The sequence below is a fragment of the Panthera tigris genome, chromosome A2 (assembly GCF_018350195.1).
Source record: "Panthera tigris isolate Pti1 chromosome A2, P.tigris_Pti1_mat1.1, whole genome shotgun sequence".
Taxonomy (NCBI): domain Eukaryota; kingdom Metazoa; phylum Chordata; class Mammalia; order Carnivora; family Felidae; genus Panthera; species Panthera tigris.
This window is the reverse complement of record NC_056661.1, coordinates 61,226,772-61,247,154: the sequence shown is the minus strand read 5'-3', so window position 1 is coordinate 61,247,154 and position 20,383 is coordinate 61,226,772. Positions and strand designations below refer to the sequence as shown.

At 60.7% G+C, this 20,383-nt stretch overlaps 1 protein-coding gene across 2 annotated transcripts; it reads left to right on the top strand.

Annotated features, from left to right (window-relative positions):
- Positions 1–4,125: 4,125 nt before the first annotated feature.
- MYO1G (myosin IG) lies at positions 4,126–19,456 on the top strand. Of its 2 annotated transcripts, XM_042962936.1 has the most exons (22): positions 4,126–4,323; positions 5,785–5,993; positions 6,118–6,211; positions 6,841–7,006; positions 7,181–7,234; positions 7,629–7,724; positions 7,963–8,082; positions 8,653–8,877; positions 8,987–9,132; positions 9,567–9,681; positions 9,795–9,965; positions 10,147–10,217; positions 11,317–11,391; positions 11,584–11,716; positions 12,276–12,442; positions 12,734–12,941; positions 14,600–14,823; positions 15,274–15,418; positions 16,003–16,107; positions 16,257–16,370; positions 16,902–17,056; positions 17,299–19,456. In XM_042962936.1, the coding sequence occupies exons 1-22, from the start codon at positions 4,232–4,234 to the stop codon at positions 17,453–17,455; spliced, it is 3,042 nt and encodes a 1,013-aa protein (XP_042818870.1). In that variant the 5' UTR covers positions 4,126–4,231; the 3' UTR covers positions 17,456–19,456. The 2 variants fall into 2 exon arrangements, with proteins under 2 accessions (XP_042818870.1, XP_042818876.1); XM_042962942.1 differs by lacking the exons at positions 14,600–14,823; positions 15,274–15,418; positions 16,003–16,107; ... (1 more) ...; positions 16,902–17,056; positions 17,299–19,456 and adding an exon at positions 13,485–14,587 and having other exon boundaries at positions 4,127–4,323.
- Positions 19,457–20,383: the final 927 nt, after the last annotated feature.

Here is a 20,383-nt window from a genome sequence, read left to right as displayed (position 1 = left end):
GGATATCACAAGTTGTAGGAAAAAAATGGTGAAATTCTGCAGTGGGGCTGCTGGAGGGTGAAGCCAGCGTGTGCTCATCTTAAAGGAGGGCATTCCTGTTGGTCTTTGTTCTTCCCCCAGTTCAAATCCTTGGGGACCCCTGAGAGGTGGTCTTGGGTCCGATATGGAACAGGGGCCCACGTCCAGGGTTGCCCAGCCAGAAACTGGCAGATCGCGATTGCACACCAGGCCTCTCCCACCCTACTTACTGTCTGCCCTTTTCCAGATGCCAGACCCAGAGGGAGGAGTGGAATCTGGAAGCAGGTGGGAAGCTTAGGTGGGAGGGGAATGCCCGGGGTGTCCTGGCCTTGGTGGGAGGGCTGTTGGGTGCTGTCAGGGATGGGCCAGTGTGGTCATGGCAGGGCAGCATAGTTCCTCTGGGTGGCCGGGTCACACCACATCTCCTCTGAAGGTTGAGGCTTTCAGCAGACTTGGGATCTGCCTCTTCAGTCCACGTGCGGACGCTGACCACACCGGCCTCGAGGACACACTCAGTCTCATGTTTCTGCGGTCCTGTGAGCAAGGCGTTGACTGAACTCTGACCCATCTTCAGATGTTCGAATAGCAGCCAGCCTTGGGACATAGAAGGGAGTGCCTCCCTCTGGGGCAGAGAGCAGGTAAAAGGCTTGGCTTTCCTGTAACACACGGCCCTCCCTGTGTGTGGGTGTTTTCCGGCTCCCCTGGTGGGAATTGGGGCTGGGGGAAGATGCCGACGCCCTGACTGCTGCTGCTGAGAAGGGTCAGCTCTGTAATCAAAGGCCTTGTGTGTCCTACCAGCATGCTTGAAACTGGCGGGCCACCTTGTCACCCTGCCCAGCACATGACAGTACTGTCCGCGGTCCCCCAGTGTGTCAGCCACCGCAATCCCAAGATGCAAGAGCCCTGAGAGATGGCCTCGTCGGTGGCTGCCAAGCTGTTCCTGGAATCTGCAGTGGTGAGTGTGCTGGAGAGGTCTGTCTTCACTTCATGTCTACTAATTTCCCTGAGCCCCCTGCCCGAGAAGTTCAAAACCATCAACTTATTCTGATCTTCCCATATTGAAAATCAGATGATGGAGTCCCAGAAAGATTAATTGCTTTCAAGCTCACGAGACTATTTTTGGACGATAGTGGTCTAATACCTGGACTCTTCAGGCCCTGATTCTTTGGCACGGTGTTGATTGCCTTGGTGGTTTTGGATTCGACCTGCAGCCTTTTCCCCAGGAACCTCCAGGGTTGGTGGTGTGCTGGCCTGGGAAGGCCAGGCTGCTGCTGAGTCCCGTCACAGGGCTGGTTAGCTCACGGTGTGGCCAGGGGTGTGGATCCTGGTCCAGTTCTGTCCCTGCCTCTATGGCAACTGGCATTTGAGAGTCCCTGGCTGTGCTCAAGTTACTTGATTTTTCACCGCAGGCCTCCAAGTCCCTCCTCCTCCTGCCTGAAGGTGTGGCCTCACCACAGACATGCCCTTGTGCTGCTCCCATTCTCAAAGCAGGTGCAAGTCCTGGCATGCTCCCCTTCATGGAGGCAGCTGGAATTTTTTGTTTTCTGCCCAGGGTGGCCTGGGGCCTGGTGTGCGACTCTAACTGGTGTTCTCTGATCTCAGGTTTGGATGCCGCTGCGCTGTCTGCTTCCAAAACGAGGCTCGTCGCTGTCATTGTGACCCCGGCCCCTCTGACAGCTCCTGTGTGGGAAGATGGAGATAGTTAATAAAATCTTTTCAGTGTGTGGTTCGGCCTGGAGGGGTCTCCTTTCTTGTCACTCCTGTCTTTGCAAATGGCTGTGTAGGTGATGGGGCGCCAGCCCCCTACCATCAGGAGCTTTACCTGGAGCCTCAGAGCAGCCTCTGCTGCCTTGACGGACTTCCTTCCCTCTAGTCCTCACCAGCGGGGTGAGACCTGGGTGTGGGGCACATCTTCACACCTGCACACACATGCAGGTGGCCAGGCCCATGTGTGGGCTGACACTCAGTGTGAGCGATGCACACCCAGTTGACTTGTTGGAAAACTGACGCCGGCCCTCTGGTGGACTACACCTGCCCACTCCCAGGTTTAGGTGTTTATTTAGCTCATGTTGGTGAGGCTATCAGCAAGGAATGTCAGCAGGCCCCGCTTGCATCAGAAAACATATGCGGTCAGTCTGTTAACTGATAGTGTGAATGCACAGTGCCCACAGGTGTAACTCCAGGCCACACCAGAAGTGTACTTTCTGGGAGGAAACCCCCAGGGTGGAGGGGGAAGAGTGGGCGGTGGCTGACGAGGTGCCCTCCCTGGTGGGGCCTTCCCCGCAGCAGCCTGCGGTTTGGTACGCCCTCCCCAGTCAGGTGGGTGTAAATCTTTTTTTTTTTTTTTTTTAACGTTTATTCGTTACTGAGAGAGCATGAGTATGGGAGGGGCACAGAGAGGAGGAGACTGGGAATCTGAAGCAGGCTTCAGGCTCCGATCTGTCAGCACAGAGCCTGACATGGGGCTCAAGCTCACAAACCACGAGATCATGACCTGAGCCAGAAGTCGGACACTTAACTGACTGCCCCCAGATGGACATAAATCTTGAGTGGTCCGGGAACCTGCCAGGGAGAAACCAAAAAGATCAAGGGCATCAGCAGGGGCCAGGGTGGGGCCGGGAAGGAGAGGGACCTGGCTGAGGGAGGCATCTTGGAACTTCCGCTGACCCCATGAGGTCAGAAGAGTGACACACAGCCCCTGTGCTCCTGCTCAGTGCCCCAGCTGAAATCCCGAAAGGGGTTTGTCGTCCCCCCTCAAGATGAGGGGGAGGCAACCAGGAAGGGAAAGGACTTGGTGTGATGTCATCCCCATCTCCAGACAAGACTGGTAAGGCCTGAGGTCACACTGACAGCCCATAAAGCCCATAGCAAGCTCTGCCCAGGGGCCAAATCCCCAACCTCAGGATGGTCTTGACATTTCTACCAGGAAAAACCCAAAGAGAACTATCCAGGGATGTGAAAATTGATTCCGTTCAGGTTTTTGTGTCCCTGGAATTTGAGACCTCACCTGAGTTCCTCTAGTGTTAATGCATGACGGGGGACCCCATGGGTTGGAGATTGGGGAAGTGACATCCTGGGTCAAGATTCTCCTGAGTGCTGGTGTGGAAAAGCCCTTCAAAAGCACCAGGACTGTCTTGATGGAAGGGCCAGGCCAACAGCTCCCAAGAGAAGAGGGTGTGCAAGGGTGCCTGCCCAGTTTAATCAGGCATTTGAATAAGCATTTCCCAGTCTTACTAGGTTGTATTCGTCTTAATGAATTTGAGGGGCAAAAAAAATCCCTTAACTTGCATGTCGGTTACTGCAGAGTTCAAAAAGTGGGCTCATTGAAAGGCAGTTATTAAACAGACTAGTTTTTGAGTACAGGCCCCCGAAAGCATCCCACAGATGACTCAATTTTGGCCGATACTCCAGCCTCCGCATGACCCAGTGGGTGGAGACAGAACTGTCCGCCTGGAGGATGCCATGGGGTCAAGGAGGCTGGAGACAAATCTGAGCCAGCCGGTCTGCCCATTGTAGAGAGCTCTCTACTATTCCTGATACTTACTACTGAAGGGATAGGCCGGGGGAGGGGGGGACAGGCTTCCTGTGGCACGACTCTCCCGAGCCTCAGCCTCAGCGTGAGGATCCCAGGCCACCAGCCCTGTGGTGTGGTGCAGTCTGACCTAGAGCAGGGTTTGTCATTCACATCCTGGTGTGGCCTTGCACAATTACAAGAATGTTATTCTAGACCCCAGCCCCAAGCTCTGGGCCTCAGCATTCCCCACTCTTAATCAAGATACAAGGTACCCACCCTAAAACGCACCTAGTGTTGAGCTCTGAGAGTTCACACACATGGGGTTGGCAGCCATGACCACGTCAAGCTACACGGGTGACCCTCCCCCCTGCTTGGGCCAAGGCATGGGCATAGAGACCACAGAGGGTCCAAGCTTACTAAGGCAGTCAGCAGAAACCTTCCAGAGCCCCCAGTGCCTCCACCGTCGGGAGTCCGCCCTCTGGTTGGGGGAACCAGGAAGCAAGGGTGAAAGCCCCTCTCGGGAGGGAGCGGCAAGGGGGGAGGGCAGCCCCTCCCCAGGGCCAGAACCCACTTCCTCCTTTACCACACGCGCCCAGGGAGACAGGCCCAGAGGGCTGGGCCTGCTCCCAGCACCCTCCCCTCTGTCCCTCTGTACAGGAAGGTCGGGGCCACCTGGCCCGGGTGCCTCCCGCCAGCAGGATGGATGAGGAAGGCCCTGACTGCGGCAAAGCCGACTTTGTGCTTTTGGACCAAGTGACCATGGAGGACTTCATGGAAAACCTAAAGCTCAGGTGAACGCAGGGCACCGGGCCCCCTCCCCCACCCCCAAGCTCCCTGGTCCCTGTCAGCCCAGGTTGGGGGGGTGGTGCTTACACACACACACACACACACACACACACACACACACACACACACCCGGACCGCTGTCTGGGTGACTACAGGGGGACCTGGTTGGGCATGAAGGACAGTCCTCCCAGGGCAAGGGTGGCCAGCCAGTGATGGGCCGGCTTCCCAGACCCCCTCCTTCAACACAGTCTGGCTGCCTTCTGCCCCTCCTGCCTGGCAGGGACTGGCAGAGACCGGCAGGTGCCAGCCCCGACAGGGCACACAGTCTCTCTCCGGCCGGCCAGGGATTGTGTGCTGGGCCCTTCCCTTCCCCCCCCCCCCCCACCGCCTCCGCCAAGGGAAGCGAGCAGGCCCTGTCCCGGGGTGTAGCTGAGATGACGCTCAGGGGGGTGCATGGGGTGCTGCAGGGCGTGGCTGCTAGAAGTGACATGGGGTCTGATTTGCCCTGCAGGAGCCAGGGGATAGGGAGATGGGGTGGCCGCCAGGACCTGGACAGGTGGATGGCCAGGGGGAACAGAAGGCGGCTGTGGAGCTAGGGGGCACCACCCGCCCGGCACACATTGTTGAAGGAGGAGGACAGGAGAAGAGCTATTTTGTCCAGGGCTAAGCATAACCTCACTTCATTCTGACAACCTAGCCCATGGGACGGGAGGGCATCCCCAGCTCCATTTTCACGATGGAGCACTGAACCCGGCCACATGGTTCGCAGGGGGCAGGTCGGGCGACGAGAGGGTGTGTGGAGGGAGCTGAGCTGGGGGACTCCCTCTACTGAGGCGGCAGCAGAGGAAGAGGAACCCCTGAAAGGGACGGGCCACAAGCTGCTGGGGCAGGGCGGGTCCCAGACCGCTTGGGAGCAGGCAGCCCCGGGTGCCTCCCAGGGCAGAAAGGTCAAGAGGGGGAGGGATGTAGGTCCTGGGGGGGGGGGTCCCGAAAGGAAGGGCTGAGAGGTCTGAGGATGTGCAGGGGGAGGGGCCGCAGCCCTAGGCCCCCTCCCTGCACTCCTCCCCAGTCCCAGCCATCTGGGTGGGGCTGGGCGGGGGCCTCAGGACGGAAGCAGCCCGAGTCTCCTCCCACTGCCTCCCAGCCCCTTTCTCCTCTCCGACCTCGACCACCTGGTTCCACCTTTCCCAGTGTGGCCTCGGCAAATCGGCCTTTCGTGAAGTAGGTGGTCCTGATTCCTGGTACCCCCGTGGAGAGCAGCGTGGACCCCAACGTGACCCTGCAGCAGGGGTGGGGTTCCAGCAGGATGGCACCGGGAAGTCTCAGATCACCCCTCACCCGCTTCCCACTCTCAGCCCTGGGGTGGTCTAGGGCCTCTCCAAGGCTCCCCACAGCGGCCCACGGCCCCAGCACCTGGGTGTACAGCCCCAGTCCTGAGGGCTGAGGCCCGGCCCCTCCTGTGCCAGGTTCGAGAAGGGCCGCATCTACACCTACATCGGCGAGGTGCTGGTGTCCGTGAACCCCTACCAGGAGCTGCCCCTGTACGGGCCTGAGGCCATCGCCAAGTACCAGGGCCGTGAGCTCTATGAGCGGCCGCCCCACCTCTACGCTGTGGCCAATGCTGCCTACAGGGCGATGAAACGGCGGTCCAGGGACACCTGCATTGTTATCTCAGGTACGTGCCCCGTCGCCAGGGCCCAGGTAGCCTAGCCTCCCCGGACCCGGTGGAGGGGGGTGCACAGGGAACCGGTCAAGGGGAGCAGCCGCTAATTCTGTCTGACTGTCCGTCTGCCCGGCAGGGGAGAGTGGGGCAGGGAAGACAGAGGCCAGCAAGCACATCATGCAGTACATCGCTGCCGTCACCAACCCCAGCCAGAGGGCAGAAGTGGAGAGGTGAGAGCAGGGAGAGCTGGCCAAGGGGTGGCCCTGGGTGTGACACCTGGAGGGGAAGACCCATAAGAGTTCAGTGGGCTCATCTGTCAGGAGGGCTCCAGGTGACCCGTGCAGGCCCTCTCAACCCCAGGGGAGGCAGGCCCAGTGCCAGGGGGACCCACCGCCAGGAACATGAAGAGGCAAGGTGCACAGGGCCGACAAACAGACGCTGGGCCCTCAGGCTGACCCCACAGAAGGGAGTAGTTGCCCGGACAGTCAGGAAGTGCCTGGCCCGGATGAGGGCCCACCTGTCCACCTCCTTGCCCGCTGCTTACCGGCTGTGACCGGTGGGGCCACGTGGGAGCAGCTTCCTGTGTGAGAGCCCCAGTTCTTCCTGGGCCCTTCCTGTCGAGAGAGCCAAGGTGGAGTTCCGGGGGCTGGGGGCCCAGTGCTGGAAATTCTGGGCCACCCCGGGACTGGAGGTGCAGGGCGGGGTGCGCTGTCCTCCCTGCAGGCTGCAGGTGCCTGGGAGGCAAGGAGGTGCACTTCCGAGAGCACCTGGCAGGTGGCCTTCCCAGCCCACAAGATGGGAGGCGGCAGGCAGGGGTGCTGAGTCTGCGGCCTCCAGCCCAGCCCCCCTGCCCCGCCAGGGTCAAGGATGTGCTGCTCAAGTCCACGTGCGTGCTGGAGGCCTTCGGGAACGCACGCACCAACCGAAACAACAACTCCAGCCGCTTCGGCAAGTACATGGACATCAACTTCGACTTCAAAGGAGATCCTGTCGGGGGGCACATCCACAGCTATCTGCTGGAGAAGGTGGGCCCTGCTGCCTGGGGTCCGGGGGCAGGACGCACTTTCTGGGAGGTGCCAGGCTCTGAGGGGGCCCCCTCTGCACCAGGCCTGCCTCACCCACTCTGCCCGCACCACCCTGGGGGCTCTGGGAGGGGTCCCCTGCGTGGGGCCAGGGCCCAGCTGCCCTTCTCTCCTCAGTCTCGGGTCCTCAAGCAGCACGTGGGCGAACGGAACTTCCACGCCTTCTACCAGGTGAGCCAAAGCAGGGGTGTGGTAGCGCCCAGGAAGGCCTTCCGACTGCCCCACCCACAACCCATTTCCCTCCCGGTCTCCCCTCTGCTGTGATACCGCCAGTTCCCTACCCACCCTGCGGCTGGGGAGCTCCCTGGACACCATCGGGGCGGTGTCTACACTGGGTGAGGCCCCCTGGATAGGATCTTCCTGGACTCTGGTGGTGTTTATATCATGCCTGACTGCTGAAGCGGGATCTCTCTGTACTCCCGTGGTGTCTACAGCATGTCTGACCGCTGGACTCAGGCAGTGTCCACACTGTCAATGAACTCCCTCGGTTTTGTCCTCCTGCACGTTTGCGGGGGGAGTCCTTGGAGTTCGGAGGGCCTGACAAAGGGGTGTGCCTGACCTCCAGGTCCTGCGGGGCTGTGAGGACTCACAGCTGGAAGACTTGCACCTGCAGAGGAACCCCGCCCTGTACAGCTTCACCCGGCAGGGAGCGGGGCTCAATGTGAGTGGGGGTGGGGCTCCGCAGGAGCACCAGGGTGCCCAAGGCTCCATGGCGCCAGGTGCCGGGGCACTGGGTATAGGCAGGCGGCAGGACCACAGAGGCCCCGATTTGACGGGGATCCACGGGGAGGAATTGGGGGCTTTGCATGGGGAGGGGTGCAGCAGGTGAGCAGGCAGGACAGGTCAGAGGCATCACGGGCTCAGCGTGGCACCGGGAGGCTGAGCCCCTCCGCCTGCAGCCCCTGGACAGCGACGAGAGGAGCCACCACCAGGCAGTGATGGAAGCCATGAGGGTGATCGGCTTCAGTCCCGAGGAGGTGGACTCCGTGCGCCGGATCCTGGCCGCCATTCTGCACCTGGTGAGCCCGGCTAGGGGCTGAGGGGCCGTGGTGTCCTAGGGCCGCCCCTGGAGGAGGAGACTGGCCTCTGGCAGTCCAGCCCCATAGCCAGCCCTCTGTGAAGCCTGGAGGCCTCCCCGAGCTATGGGTTTTGTGTGCCCACGTACGGGTCAGGCCTGCAACATGCCACGTCCGTGTCTGGCAGGTGAGCCTGCACTCAGCAGGCTCAACAAAGCTGAGCATCCTGCGGACGCCTCTTGCACCTGTCATTTGAGGTCTGTGTGGCTTTAGTCAGTTGCTCCACCCCTCTGAACCTCTCTGTGAGGTGTCTTGAAGAGCAGGGGGCACATAGAGGGTTCAGGAAGACGCAGCGGGACCACGGATGTAATGTTCTGGGTGGGAAGCCTTGGAGAAGGCTCTACTGTGCGCTGTGGGCCACTCCCTCATCTGGGGCCACTCCCCTGGCAGAAGCCAGGCCCCCCCACACCCCTATCCCTGCCTGTCCTTTCTTCTCCCTGGGTAGAGGTGTGCAGGCAGGCTCCTCTGGGATCTGGGACGGGGAGCCTGACTGTCATGGCTCGCCATCACCAGGGAAACATCGAGTTTGTGGAGATGGAGGAGAGCGGGCTGGAGCAGGGGCACGTGGCCGTGGCCGAGGAGGTGTTGGTGGACCACGTGGCCGAACTGACGGCAACGCCCCGGGAGTCGGTGATGCGCTGCCTCTTGTCTCGCACTGTGGCCTCAGGAGGCAGGGAGCTCATTGAGAAGGGGCACACGGCTGCGGAGGCCAGCTATGCCCGGGACGCTTGTGCCAAGGTACTCTGGCGGCAGGCTGTGGGGAGGGAGGCGGGGACACCCAGGAGGCCTTCCCAGAGGAGGCAAGGACAGATGCAGCTCAAAGCAGCTGGCTCCTGGCCTCCCCCAGGCAGTGTACCAGCGGCTGTTTGAGTGGGTGGTGAACCGGATCAACTGTGTCATGGAACCCCGCGGCCGGGACCCCCGGCGTGACGGCAAGGACACAGTTATCGGCGTGCTGGACATCTATGGCTTCGAAGTGTTCCCTGTGAACAGGTGGGCGGCCCAACCACCGCATCCCACACTTTGACCCCAACCTCTAGGGCTGCCTTAGTCCCACGGAGCTCCGCAGGGCTAGGGAGCAGGATGTGCGGCGTCTGTCTGTCTCAGCTGGTCCCTAGCCCCAGGCTCATGCCCCCGAGTGTGCCTCAACTGTGCTTCCCATCCAGTGGTGCCCAAGAAGGCAAGATTTGGGGCTCACTTCCCCTGGCCATGACTCCCAAATCCACTCTGGAGCATTGGCAGGGGTGGGGGGGTGGTCTGGAGCAGGAGATGCTCCCCCACAGTGGGGCGCCTCGGGGGAACTTCAGGGGAGCTATTCCGGGAGGGGCCGCCGGAATGGGTGCATGGGCTCTACACAGAGCGAACAGCCCCAGACGGCCCGCGGGGCGAGTGCAGGGCGTAACCGCGGGCCCCTCCGCCGCCCGCAGCTTCGAGCAGTTCTGCATCAACTATTGCAACGAGAAGCTGCAGCAACTGTTCATCCAGCTTATCCTGAAGCAGGAGCAGGAGGAGTACGAGCGGGAGGGCATTGCCTGGCAGAGCGTGAGTGCCGGCAAGGGTGTGTGGGGGCCATGGGGGGCGGTGCGCTCGGGGGCCCTGGGGCGCGGAGTGGCCCAGGCTCACGGGCACACTTGGAGACGCCAGCCGCTCTGCAGGTGGACTACTTCAACAACGCCACCATCGTGGACCTGGTGGAGCGGCCCCACCGTGGCGTGCTGGCTGTACTGGATGAGGCCTGCAGTGCCGCGGGCACCATCACTGACCGGATCTTCCTGCAGAGCCTGGACACGCACCACCGCCACCATGCACACTACACCAGCCGCCAGGTGCTCCTCTGCCCCCTGCGGCCGCCCCCGCCCCACCTGTCCCCAGCTGGTCCCTGTCTGAGCCCCACAGGCACCGTGCTGCCTGTCTTGGTGGGACCTTGGTGGCCAGGCCTCCCCTCAAGGACAGTCTTCTGTGCCAACCCCTGCCCTGTGCCTTGACCCTGGCCCGCCCCCTCCCCAGCTCTGCCCCACAGACAAGACCATGGAGTTTGGCCGAGACTTCCGGATCAAGCACTATGCAGGGGATGTCACGTAAGGCCCTCTCACCATTTTTTTTTTTTTTTTTTACTTTTTCTTAGTTTATTTATTTAGTTTGCGAGAGAGAGAGAGTACAGCAGGGGAGAGGCAGAGAGAAGGAGAGACACATTCCCAAGCAGGCTGTCAGCACAGAGCCAAGTGTGGAGCTTGAACTCATGAACCTTGAGATCATGGCCTGAGCTGAGATTGAGAGTCGGACACCTAACCGACTGAGCCACCCAGGCACCCCATCTCCCCTTCTTGCACACTTGAGACGTGCCTGTCAGCAGGTACACAAGTGAAACGCATGAAATGGAGGTTTTAAGATCAGAGCTCTCAGTCCTGCCTGCACCATAGAATCCTCTGGAAGCTTTAAAAGATGCTCTCATCTAGGCCCCACCCCATGCTGGTGCTGGGGGAGGGACACGCTATTATGAAGGCGTCCTCCCTGGAGATGCAGGTTGGGAGCTGGGGTGGGGCGCAAAGGGGCCAAAGTCAGTGTTTCCAACAAGCTCAGTACCAATGCCCACGGAGTCCTTCGGAAATCTCCGTGCTATTTTACAAATTTACCTGTTGCTCACCTCATCCTGACTGGGACTTGAGGTGGCCCACAGGGAGAGGCACAAGTGTCTACTTGTCCCTCACAAGGACAAGAAGCGGAGAAGACAGTGCAGCCAGAGGTCAGACCCCATGCCCGTAGCCTTTGCCGGAGCCCCAGGTGGAGCCAAGAGTTTGGCCCTGAGCGATTTCTAGCCTTTGTCATCAAAGGGCAAGACAAGGAATCTGAGGTTCTTGGTGCCACAGTCAAAACACACCAATGAGTCAGGAGTTCCTCGTTTAATTGCTGTCACTGATACTTACAGAAACTCAGTAGGCGCTGTTCTGAGCATGTGATGTGTATCAGGGCACAGACGGGTTGTCACTGGCCCCAGGCCACACATCACGTATGCACTAGAGCCAGGGTTCAGTGCTGTGGGCACAACCACTGACTCATATTCCTGGAGGGAGGCTCTCAGAGAGGGGAGTCTTATGTGGGTGTTGGAGGGAGGAAGGGGGAGGCTGGTGGGGACTTCCTGGGGCTGTCAGAGGCCCCTCACCAGCCCTGCCTCTGCAGGTACTCAGTGGAGGGCTTCATCGACAAGAACAGGGACCACCTGTTCCAGGACTTCAAGCGGCTGCTGTACAACAGGTGTGTGGGCCGGAGGTGCAGGCTGAGCCCTGGGGCTTCAAGCACGACAGGCTTTCAGACGCCCAGGTCTGACACCCGCCTCATGGGCTGACAGCCTGAGGTTTAACACAGAGGCCACAAAGCTTACCAGTGGCAGAGCTGGGGCGGGGCTGCCCTCCAGAGGGCGGCTGGGGATGTGGCCTGTGTTTGCAGCTCAGACCCCACCCTGCGGGCCATGTGGCCAGACGGGCAGCAGGACATCACAGAGGTGACCAAGCGCCCCCTGACAGCCGGCACCCTCTTCAAGAACTCCATGGTGGCCCTGGTGGAAAACCTGGCCTCCAAGGTACTGCCCCCTGCCCCTGCCCCTGCCCCTGCCTTGGATCTTTCCAGGTCCTTCTGTCTGTGCCTGTGCATCAAACTGCCCACGCCCCCTGCCGACTTCTGCACATCTTGGGAAAGGTGGTGTTCACCTCCTGCAGTGAGCTCTACCCCACCCCCACGCCCACCCCCATCAGCCAGCAGGAAGCCGCCAGAGGGCCAGTGACATGTCCTGGGCTGGGCTGAAGCCTGAGTAAATTCGTGGTTTGAAGCCTCTTTCCTGTCCCCACAGCCTAGTGCATGGGCGAGACTCACAGGGACAGGAAAGCAGCTTCTTGGGGAGCTCAAAGTCAAAAGGGACCTCAGGAAGACCCCAGAGCCCGCTTAGCCACAGAACATCTGGACATTCAGCCTGGCCTCTGCGGAGGCAAGAGGGAGGCCGGCACAGCCCCTCAGCCTCCCCTTTCCCCTGCAAGAGCCCCTTCCCATACACACAGTGAGGGAGTGGGGCAGGGGGCACACCTGCCGGGTGGCCGGGTGGGGGGGCTGACGCTGGTCTCCCTGAGTGTCCAATGTCGTGGCAGGAGCCTTTCTACGTCCGCTGCATCAAGCCCAATGAGGACAAGGTGGCTGCAAAGCTGGACGAGGGCCACTGTCGCCACCAGGTCGAGTACCTGGGGCTGCTGGAGAATGTGCGTGTCCGGAGGGCCGGCTTTGCTTCCCGCCAGCCCTACCCTCGGTTCCTGCTCAGGTACCACTCCCTGTGACTGGGAGCCCCATCTCCCCAGTGTCTGTCCCCCACGGGCTCCAATGAGGAGTCTGAGGGGTAGGCAGAGGGTCCCAGACGCCCCCAGGGCCCCTCAGACGCAGACACGCAGGACACTGGCAGCGAGGACCCTTGCAGGACAGGGGACAGGGTGGCCGTGGGCTGGAGTGAGTGGCATGTGGGGCGGTGGCATGGGCCAGGTGTGACAGGCCAGCGCGGGGTGGTTCCACACCTGTCCCTAGAGCATGGTGCCCACCGCCCCGTCCTGCATCACAGGTACAAGATGACCTGTGAGTACACGTGGCCCAACCACCTCCTGGGCTCTGACAGGGCAGCTGCGAGTGCCCTCCTGGAGCAGCACGGGCTGCAGGGCGATGTGGCCTTTGGCCACACCAAGCTCTTCATCCGCTCACCCCAGACTTTGGTCACACTGGAGCAGAGCCGCGCGCGCCTCATTCCCATCATCGTGCTGCTGCTGCAGAAGGTGTGCCCGGCTGGGTGCCCACCATGGAGAGTGTGGGGAGAAGGGTGTTCACCTTGGGGCGAGGCAGGAATGGGTGTGCACCTTGGGGGGAGGGGGGAGGGGTGTGCACCTTGGGGGAAGGGGAGGGGTGTGCACCTGGGGGTATGGGTGTGCACCTGGGGGGAGGGGGGAGGGGTGTGCACCTGGAGGGGGGAGGGGTGGATGTGCACCTGGGGGAGGGGAGGGATGAGTGTGCACCTGGGAGGAGGGGAGGGGTGGGTGTGCACCACCTGGAGTTGGGGGGTATGCGTGCACCGACGGGCCCACAGGCACACCTCCAGGCACCACAGGAATCCCCTTTAGTCAGAGACAGACCAGGACTAAAACTGACTTAATCAAAAAGTATGGCTGTGGTTCAGTTCACCTCAGTCCTGAGGCTGTGTCTTTCAGGCTGGGGTGGGTCCAGGTGCTCAGAACAAGATTTTCAGGAATCTGGCTGCCATCTTTTTACCTTCCTTTTTTTTTTTTTTTTTTTTTTTACTTTTTTCTTCTTTATTCTAAAAGACTTGGGACCTGGACAAAACCATGCATGCTGGGGCTCCAAACTCCCCCACCTACTCCCCGCAATCAGTTGTGTCACCCTGTGACCAGTGTGGTTTTCTGCCGACACCTGCACCCCACCTCAGTTCTGTTCAAGCAAATCATTTTGTTTAGAGTCGTTTCAGGATGTGTTTCCAAAGGATGGGGATGCCGCCGTGTCTCTCCCTGTTTAACATTTTAAACCTACTGAAAAGTCAACAGATTTCTCTGATTACTTCCTGTCCACCTGGACTGCTACATCCTGTGCCCGCTACCCCACCTCTGTGCGTCTGTCCCCACACCCACATTCAGACACTCATACACGTGTATTTCTGTTTTCCTGAATTCTATAAAGTAATGATACCCCCAAATATCTCAGCACACATATCCTAAGAACAAGGATGTCAAACCATGCTGACCTTAGCAGACAAGAAACCTAACGCTGATAAAATATCATCCGTATACCTGAATCACACATAGCCTGTGTTCAGGTTTCCACAAATGTCCCACTATTACTTCTCACATCTTTACAAACCCAGCCAGTGACAACACACTGCATTTAATAATTGTTAGCTTTGCTCTCTCTCCTAACACATAGGGACCGTTTTTAGGAACAGGACACAATGCCTCTGTCACAGAAACAGGACTCAGGAGGCTCACACTGGGTCCTTGTGGCCCCATGTTTCCAGGGCTGTCCACAGTGCCATCCATCCTGTCCTCCATCTGTTTGAGTCTGGGCTGCCTGCTGTGGGGCTCCAGTCTGGATTTTCATGGTTGTATTCTTGGGGTGCCCCCCATCTTGGGGCCTCCTTGGGTTGGAGGTCAGACCTGGGCCAGCTCAGCTCAGCCCCTCATTGGGGGGAAGCACCCACACCTGCGAGTGTCGGATCTTCTGTCTAAGGGTGTGCAGCGGGAGCTCTCCCAGGGGTCAGGCAGAGGCCCCGACAGGCAGGGCCGTGTGCCCACCTGGGAAGCAGCCTGCCGCCAGGTGGAGGTGGCCCCTGGGCAACACAGACAGGTCAGCCTTGCCCAGCAGCAGGCTGTGGGTGGAGGGGGTGGGGGCCTGGCCAGGCCTGATGAGAGCCTGGCTGGCCCCCCAGGCATGGCGCGGCACGTTGGCCAGGTGGCGCTGCCGGCGTCTCCGGGCCGTCTACACCATCATGCGCTGGTTCCGGAAGCACAAAGTGCGCGCTCACCTGGCGGAGCTGCACAGGCGCTTCCAGGCCGCGAGGCAGCCCCCCTTGTATGGCCGGGACCTGGTCTGGCCGACGCCCCCTGCTGTGCTGCAGCCCTTCCAGGACACCTGCCGGTTGCTGTTCTGCAGGTGCAAGCCCTCGGCCCCACCCCTGCGCTCTCCCCCACGCAGCTAGCGCCCACTGAACCCCCGGTGCCAGTCACCTGCACCTCGCAAGCCCCATTTCATAAGCGGGAAAACAGGAGGCCGTGCACATTAGCTGGGTCCCCACACCCCCACGGTCATCAGCAGAGCCCCGAGGTCTCTTTGCTGGAAGCCTGCAGAGGACGGTGGCTGGCTGGAGCCAGGCAGTGGGGGACACAGCATCTGAGTAGAGCTCTGAAGGCTGGGCAGGAGTTCTCCGGAAGGGAGCCCCAGCAACTGCTGTGCTCAGACCAGGGAGGCTGAAACACAGGGCGGCCGGGGCCAGGCTGAGAGGCTGGGCCTTGTCCCATGGGGGAAGGGAGTAGAGGCCATGCATGTGAGTTCTGGGGGGCAGGACCTGGGATGGGGTCCATCTGACCACCAGGTTCCCTTCAGGTGGCGGGCCCGGCAGCTGGTGAAGAACATCCCACCTTCAGACATGGCCCAGATCAAGGCCAAGGTGGCTGCCATGGGGATCCTGCAAGAGCTGCGGCAGGACTGGGGCTGCCGGCGGGCCTGGGCCCGGGACTACTTGTCCTCTGTGAGTGCTGGGGCAGTGAAGGCTGGGCACCAAGGAAAGGCTCAAGGCTAGACCTTGCCGGTATCCACCCCCAGTGTCCTCTCCCAGGGCTTGGCCGTCCAGCCGGCTTGGAGGCCATGCCCCTCCGCCAGCCCCTTGCCTCTGAAGTTTCAGCTTTCCACCCAGAACCAGCTGGCCTGGGCTTTACTGAACATGGTCTCCTCCACCCTCTGTCCCCCACCCACCCCTTTGTCGGGCTCATGCACCCCTATGCCATGGCTCCCCTTGGCCCTCACACAGGCACCGGGAGCTGTGCCCCTGGCCCCATTCTACAGGGGATGAAGGCCAGGGGCTCAAAGTTTTCCCTGGTCCCATCTGGCCCCTGCCATCCCAGCTTCTGGGCTGGTGGGCAGCAGTGGAGGGCACAGGCCTGTAGAACCTGGGGCTGCACCGGTCCGTGCAGGGGGGCCCCCAGAGAACCCAGGGGAGGCTTCACAGGGCCTCACTCGGCTTAGCTTCCAAAGGGAAGGGTAGCCGTGTGGATTCACCAGACTTGCTGCTGGTCGAGCAAGGACCTCCCTCAGGCAAGCCCCATCTGTCCTCAGGCCACCGACAACCCCACAGCCTCTGGCCTGTTCACCCAGCGACTGAACGCTCTCCGCGAGAAGGACGGCTTTGGGACTGTGCTCTTCTCCAGCCACGTCCGTAAGGTGAGAAGTGGGGCCGGAGAGCCGCAGCCCAGCCCAGCCCAGGGCGGAGGTTTCAGGAGCGGTCAGCTCCACCCCGGTCCGTGAAAACCCGGGCCCAGGGAGAGGAGGCCCTGGGGCGCGACAGGACCCCCAAAGCACCTATCCCGCAGGTGAATCGCTTCAACAAGAGACAGGACCGGGCGCTCCTGCTCACTGACCGGCACCTTTACAAGCTGGACCCGGGCCGTCAGTACCGGGTGATGCGGACCGTGCCCCTGGCCTTGGTGAGCCCCGTGGGGGTGAGGTGGGGGCTTCTGCGGGGCCCCGCCCCTCGAGCCTACCTGGGAAGACCTGAGCTTTCTAGAACTCAGCATCAGCTCGGGGTGGCGGGAAAGGCAGGAAACGAGCCGCGGGGCCCTCTTCCCTGCACCCCTGTCTCCTGCCCCACCACGCTCTTGCCCCTGTGGGGGAGGGGGTGCTGTAACCGCGTGGGGGCCCACCTGGTGCGTTGGCCACGCCGCTGGCGCCGGTTAGACATTAATGGGTGGAGGGCAGAAGGTTCAGCGTCCCGGCCACGCCAGCACACTCAGGGTGAGAGCCGCAGGGCAGTGGTGGCACCGCGTTAGAGGCGCCCTTCTAGAACATTCCACCGTGTCCTGGAGCAAGTTCTCGGGAGCAGCGCCTGGGCCAGTCCTCCCCTTTGGGGCGGACCCGGGGCGGGGGCCCGGTGGGGGGGGGGGAGCTCGCAGGGGCCCCGGGGACAGCCCGGTGGGGAGGGGGTGGGCGGCTGAACCTAGCTAGCCCTCGCTGAGCAGGTGACCGGGCTGAGCGTGACCAGTGGGCGGGACCAGCTGGTGGTGCTGCACGCGCGGGGCCAGGACGATCTAGTCGTGTGTCTGCACCGCTCCCAGCCGCCGCTGGACAACCGCGTCGGGGAGCTGGTGGGGGTGCTGGCGGCGCACTGCCAGGGGTGAGTCAGGGGCGCGCGGGGGTTGGGGGGGCTCTGCCAGGGGTGAGTCAGGGGCGCGCGGGGGTGGGGAGGCACTGCCAGGGGTGAGTCCTGGGGCGCGGCGGGCTGGGCACTGCCAGGGGTGAGTCCTGGGGCACGGGGACAGGGGGCGCACTGCCAGGGGTGAGTGCCGGAGCGCACAAGGGAGGGTGCTGCGCCGCGGATCCCGCCCCGCCCCTGACGGCCCTCCCGCCCGGATTCAGGGAGGGGTGCGCCCTGGAAGTCCGTGTCTCCGACTGCATCCCGCTGAGCCAGCGCGGGGCCCGGCGCCTCGTGTCAGTGGAGCCGAAGCCCGAGCAGCCGGAGCCAGATTTCCGCTGCAGCCGCGGGGCCTACACCCTCCTCTGGCCGAGCCGCTGACCCGCTGGCCGTGCCCTGCACCCCCTCCCACCCCCCACCCAACGCCAGCCCCGCAACGCGCAATAAAGGCAGCGTGTCTCTGCCCTTCGAGACTTGCATCTGTGGGTGGACGTCCGCACAACTGCCAACAACTTGGGAAACGTAACCCCAGCATCCTCCGCTGACCCCGTGCGGTCACCGGAAGGGGAGGAAGAGGCCTGGGGGCCCAGTTCGGTGGGGCAGCAAGACCCGGTTCTTCCAGGGACCCCAGACTGGACCGGCTGGATGTGCTGCCCACAGTCCGGGAGGAAACGTGCCCTTTATGTTCCAGGGCCAGGGTCTCTTCCTGTTCCCCTCCCATAAGGCTCCTCGCCTTATCCCTACTGAGCCATGGGGAAGCTCAGGGCTCCCAGGGCCACCTCAGGGCAGGGCTGTGGCTAAGCGCAGCAGACACTGTCCCAGCTGCTGTGTCTCTGCTGAGTGCGGGCATTCCAGGCCCCAGGATCCCTCCCTCTGGGACACAAAGGACCTTGAGTCCAGGGCTGTTCAGAAACCACCCAGAGGAAGATGGATACGCCTCCCCTCTCTGGCCAGTAGAGTGGGTCCCCAGCCCCTCTGTCCCTCAGTGTCCCAGCCCTGCCATCCCCACCCCCAGAAATCTCTGTCCGTAGGTGGCCCCTTCCTCCTGGGACTCACTAAATTTGGGTGGCATCCTTGCCTTGTTGTTCCCAGTTGATATGGAAGGATGTGGCATGTGTCCACCACAGCCACCTGGAAGGGCTCACAACTTCTGAGGCCTCCCCAGGGGGTGTGGCAGGTCGCCACCTGCTGGGTGGGCGGCTGTGTTAGGCTGTTCCTGCCCTGGGAGCCCAGCCTGGAGGCCCATGGAGACCCCCACATAGCCCGCTCCCGCGTCTGTCCCCAGCTCTGGTGGCCTTAGGACAAGCCAGCCCTTCTCTGAAGAGCAAGCTGATGGTGAAGGGTGCTCAGATCCCCTGGGATCCGGAGAGTCGGCTGCTCTGCACAGCGGGTGGTCCTGGCCAAGGCCAGCAGGACAGCCTGCTTCCTTTCTGGGTTCTCTGCAGCTTTGTGAGGGAGAAAACACTTCCTGGCCACATTTGGGGGTCCAGCCCTGCTGAGGGTGCTCTGTGCTGCAGGCCCAGAGCCAAAAGTGGTTTCTCCAGCCTCCAGACAGGAGCGTCATGGCTGCCGGGCAGGTTCCCCGGGCTGCAGGGTCTGGACACCAGCAGAGGGGTCGGGAGACAGGCCAGGAAGAGGAAGGTCTGGACCCCCTGTATTCAACCTCACATCAGTCTACAAATCCTCCAATTTGTCACAAAAGGAGCGCTTTGCAAATGACACTCAGCCCCGTACCTGCCGAGGTCAGAGGTCAGTGTGAGCTTTATCTTGCTCTGTGACGGAGGGGAGGGGACAGGTTCTGTGACCTGCCATCATGTGTTGAATGGGGCAGCTCCAGGCACACACGCCCCACAGCACACCAGCCGAGGCACTGGCTTTGCTGAGTCACGAGACTCAGCCTTTGCTTCCCCTCACGGGGCAGGGCCTCGGTGCCCTCTGGCCTCGGGTGGATGTCCGCGCCCAAGCAGGATCCCCCAGACTCCAGGCTGGCCCTGAGAAGAGGTGGGGGCGTCTCCGGGCCCGGGCCTTGAGAAGCCAGAGACACGTGGCAAGGGGCCACATCGGGAAGAGCACGAGACACAGAGAGAGACAGAGGTGAGGCGGAGGCGGCCAGACCAGCAGTTTTGAGCAGTGGTGGTTTTAAGCCACTACATCCAGTGGTGATGTTTTTTGCACTGTGATAGGTAATGGAAACAAAGATTAAGCTTTCTGACCCATGTCTGCGTATCTTTCTGTGTCCCCAAGTCTAGCCAATGAGCTGTCATAAGTTGTCTGAGCTTCTCTGCAATAGTCTTGCACATCTTTATCACATGAATTCGTGGGACCACTGGATTTGGATGCTGTTGTAAATGATAACTTTTTATTTTTATTTTTTTTGTTAACTTTTAAAAAAATGTTATTTATAAAGAATAATAGGGGCGCCTGGGTGGCTCAGTCACTTAAGCGTCCAACTTCGGCTTAGGTTGCGATCTCACGGTTCATGAGTTCAAGCTCTATGTCCGGCTCTGTGCGGACAGCTCAGAGCCTGGAGCTGCTTCAGATTCTGTCTCCCTTTCTCTCTGCACCCCCTCCCCACCCCCCCACTCGTCCTCTGTCTCTCTCAAAAATAAAATTAGAAAAATATAATAAAAAATAAAAGAATAATACAATAACTATATATCCAATACTAAGAGTGAACCGTGAACATTTTGCCATGTTTGGTTCAATTTTTCCTGAAATATTTTCAGGTTAATTGTAGATACCACACCATTTCATCCCTAAATATATCAATACGCATCTCTCAAAATGAAGCATGTTATCTTACATGACCAAAAGCTGGGATCAAAACTAACAAAATGCGTAATAATTCCCTTATGTCGCTGAACACTTGGTCAACGCTCAGTTTTCGCCAAATGTCCTTTTACAGGTGGTTTGTAAGAACTGTTATCAAAATAAAATCCACATATTTGTCTCAATCCTTATCCAAGCAAGGGTCCCACATGGTAAGCCTCTTTGTCCTGTGAAGTTCTCAGAATCCACTTGTGTGGTCAGCATTGTGGACCCCAAGTTTATAGACGAGGGGCTTGGCCATGGAGAGGGGTTGTCAGGAGGGGCCCAGGAGCTGGGTGAAGACCCCTCCTCCCACAGAAGGGGCCAGCTGTGCAGTCTTGGGTCCTGACCCACCGAGCCGTCCCACTGAGGGTGGGAATTGCTCTCGTAGAGGGTGTCCGTGCCTGAAGCATACACACTCCTGCAGAAGGGCCCCAAAATGTGCCCACGGAATGCCCCTGCTGGCTCCTGAGGGGACAAGAGGGGAGTGGTGTGGGGGCC

Coding starts and splice junctions, on each gene's coding strand:
- MYO1G (XM_042962936.1), top strand. CDS start 4,232: ATGGATGAGGAAGGCCCTGACTGCGGCAAAGCCGACTTTGTGCTTTTG. Junction 9,682..9,794: donor AGGGCATTGCCTGGCAGAGC/GTGAGTGCCGGC, acceptor GCCGCTCTGCAG/GTGGACTACTTCAACAACGC. Junction 12,942..14,599: donor TCGTGCTGCTGCTGCAGAAG/GTGTGCCCGGCT, acceptor CTGGCCCCCCAG/GCATGGCGCGGCACGTTGGC.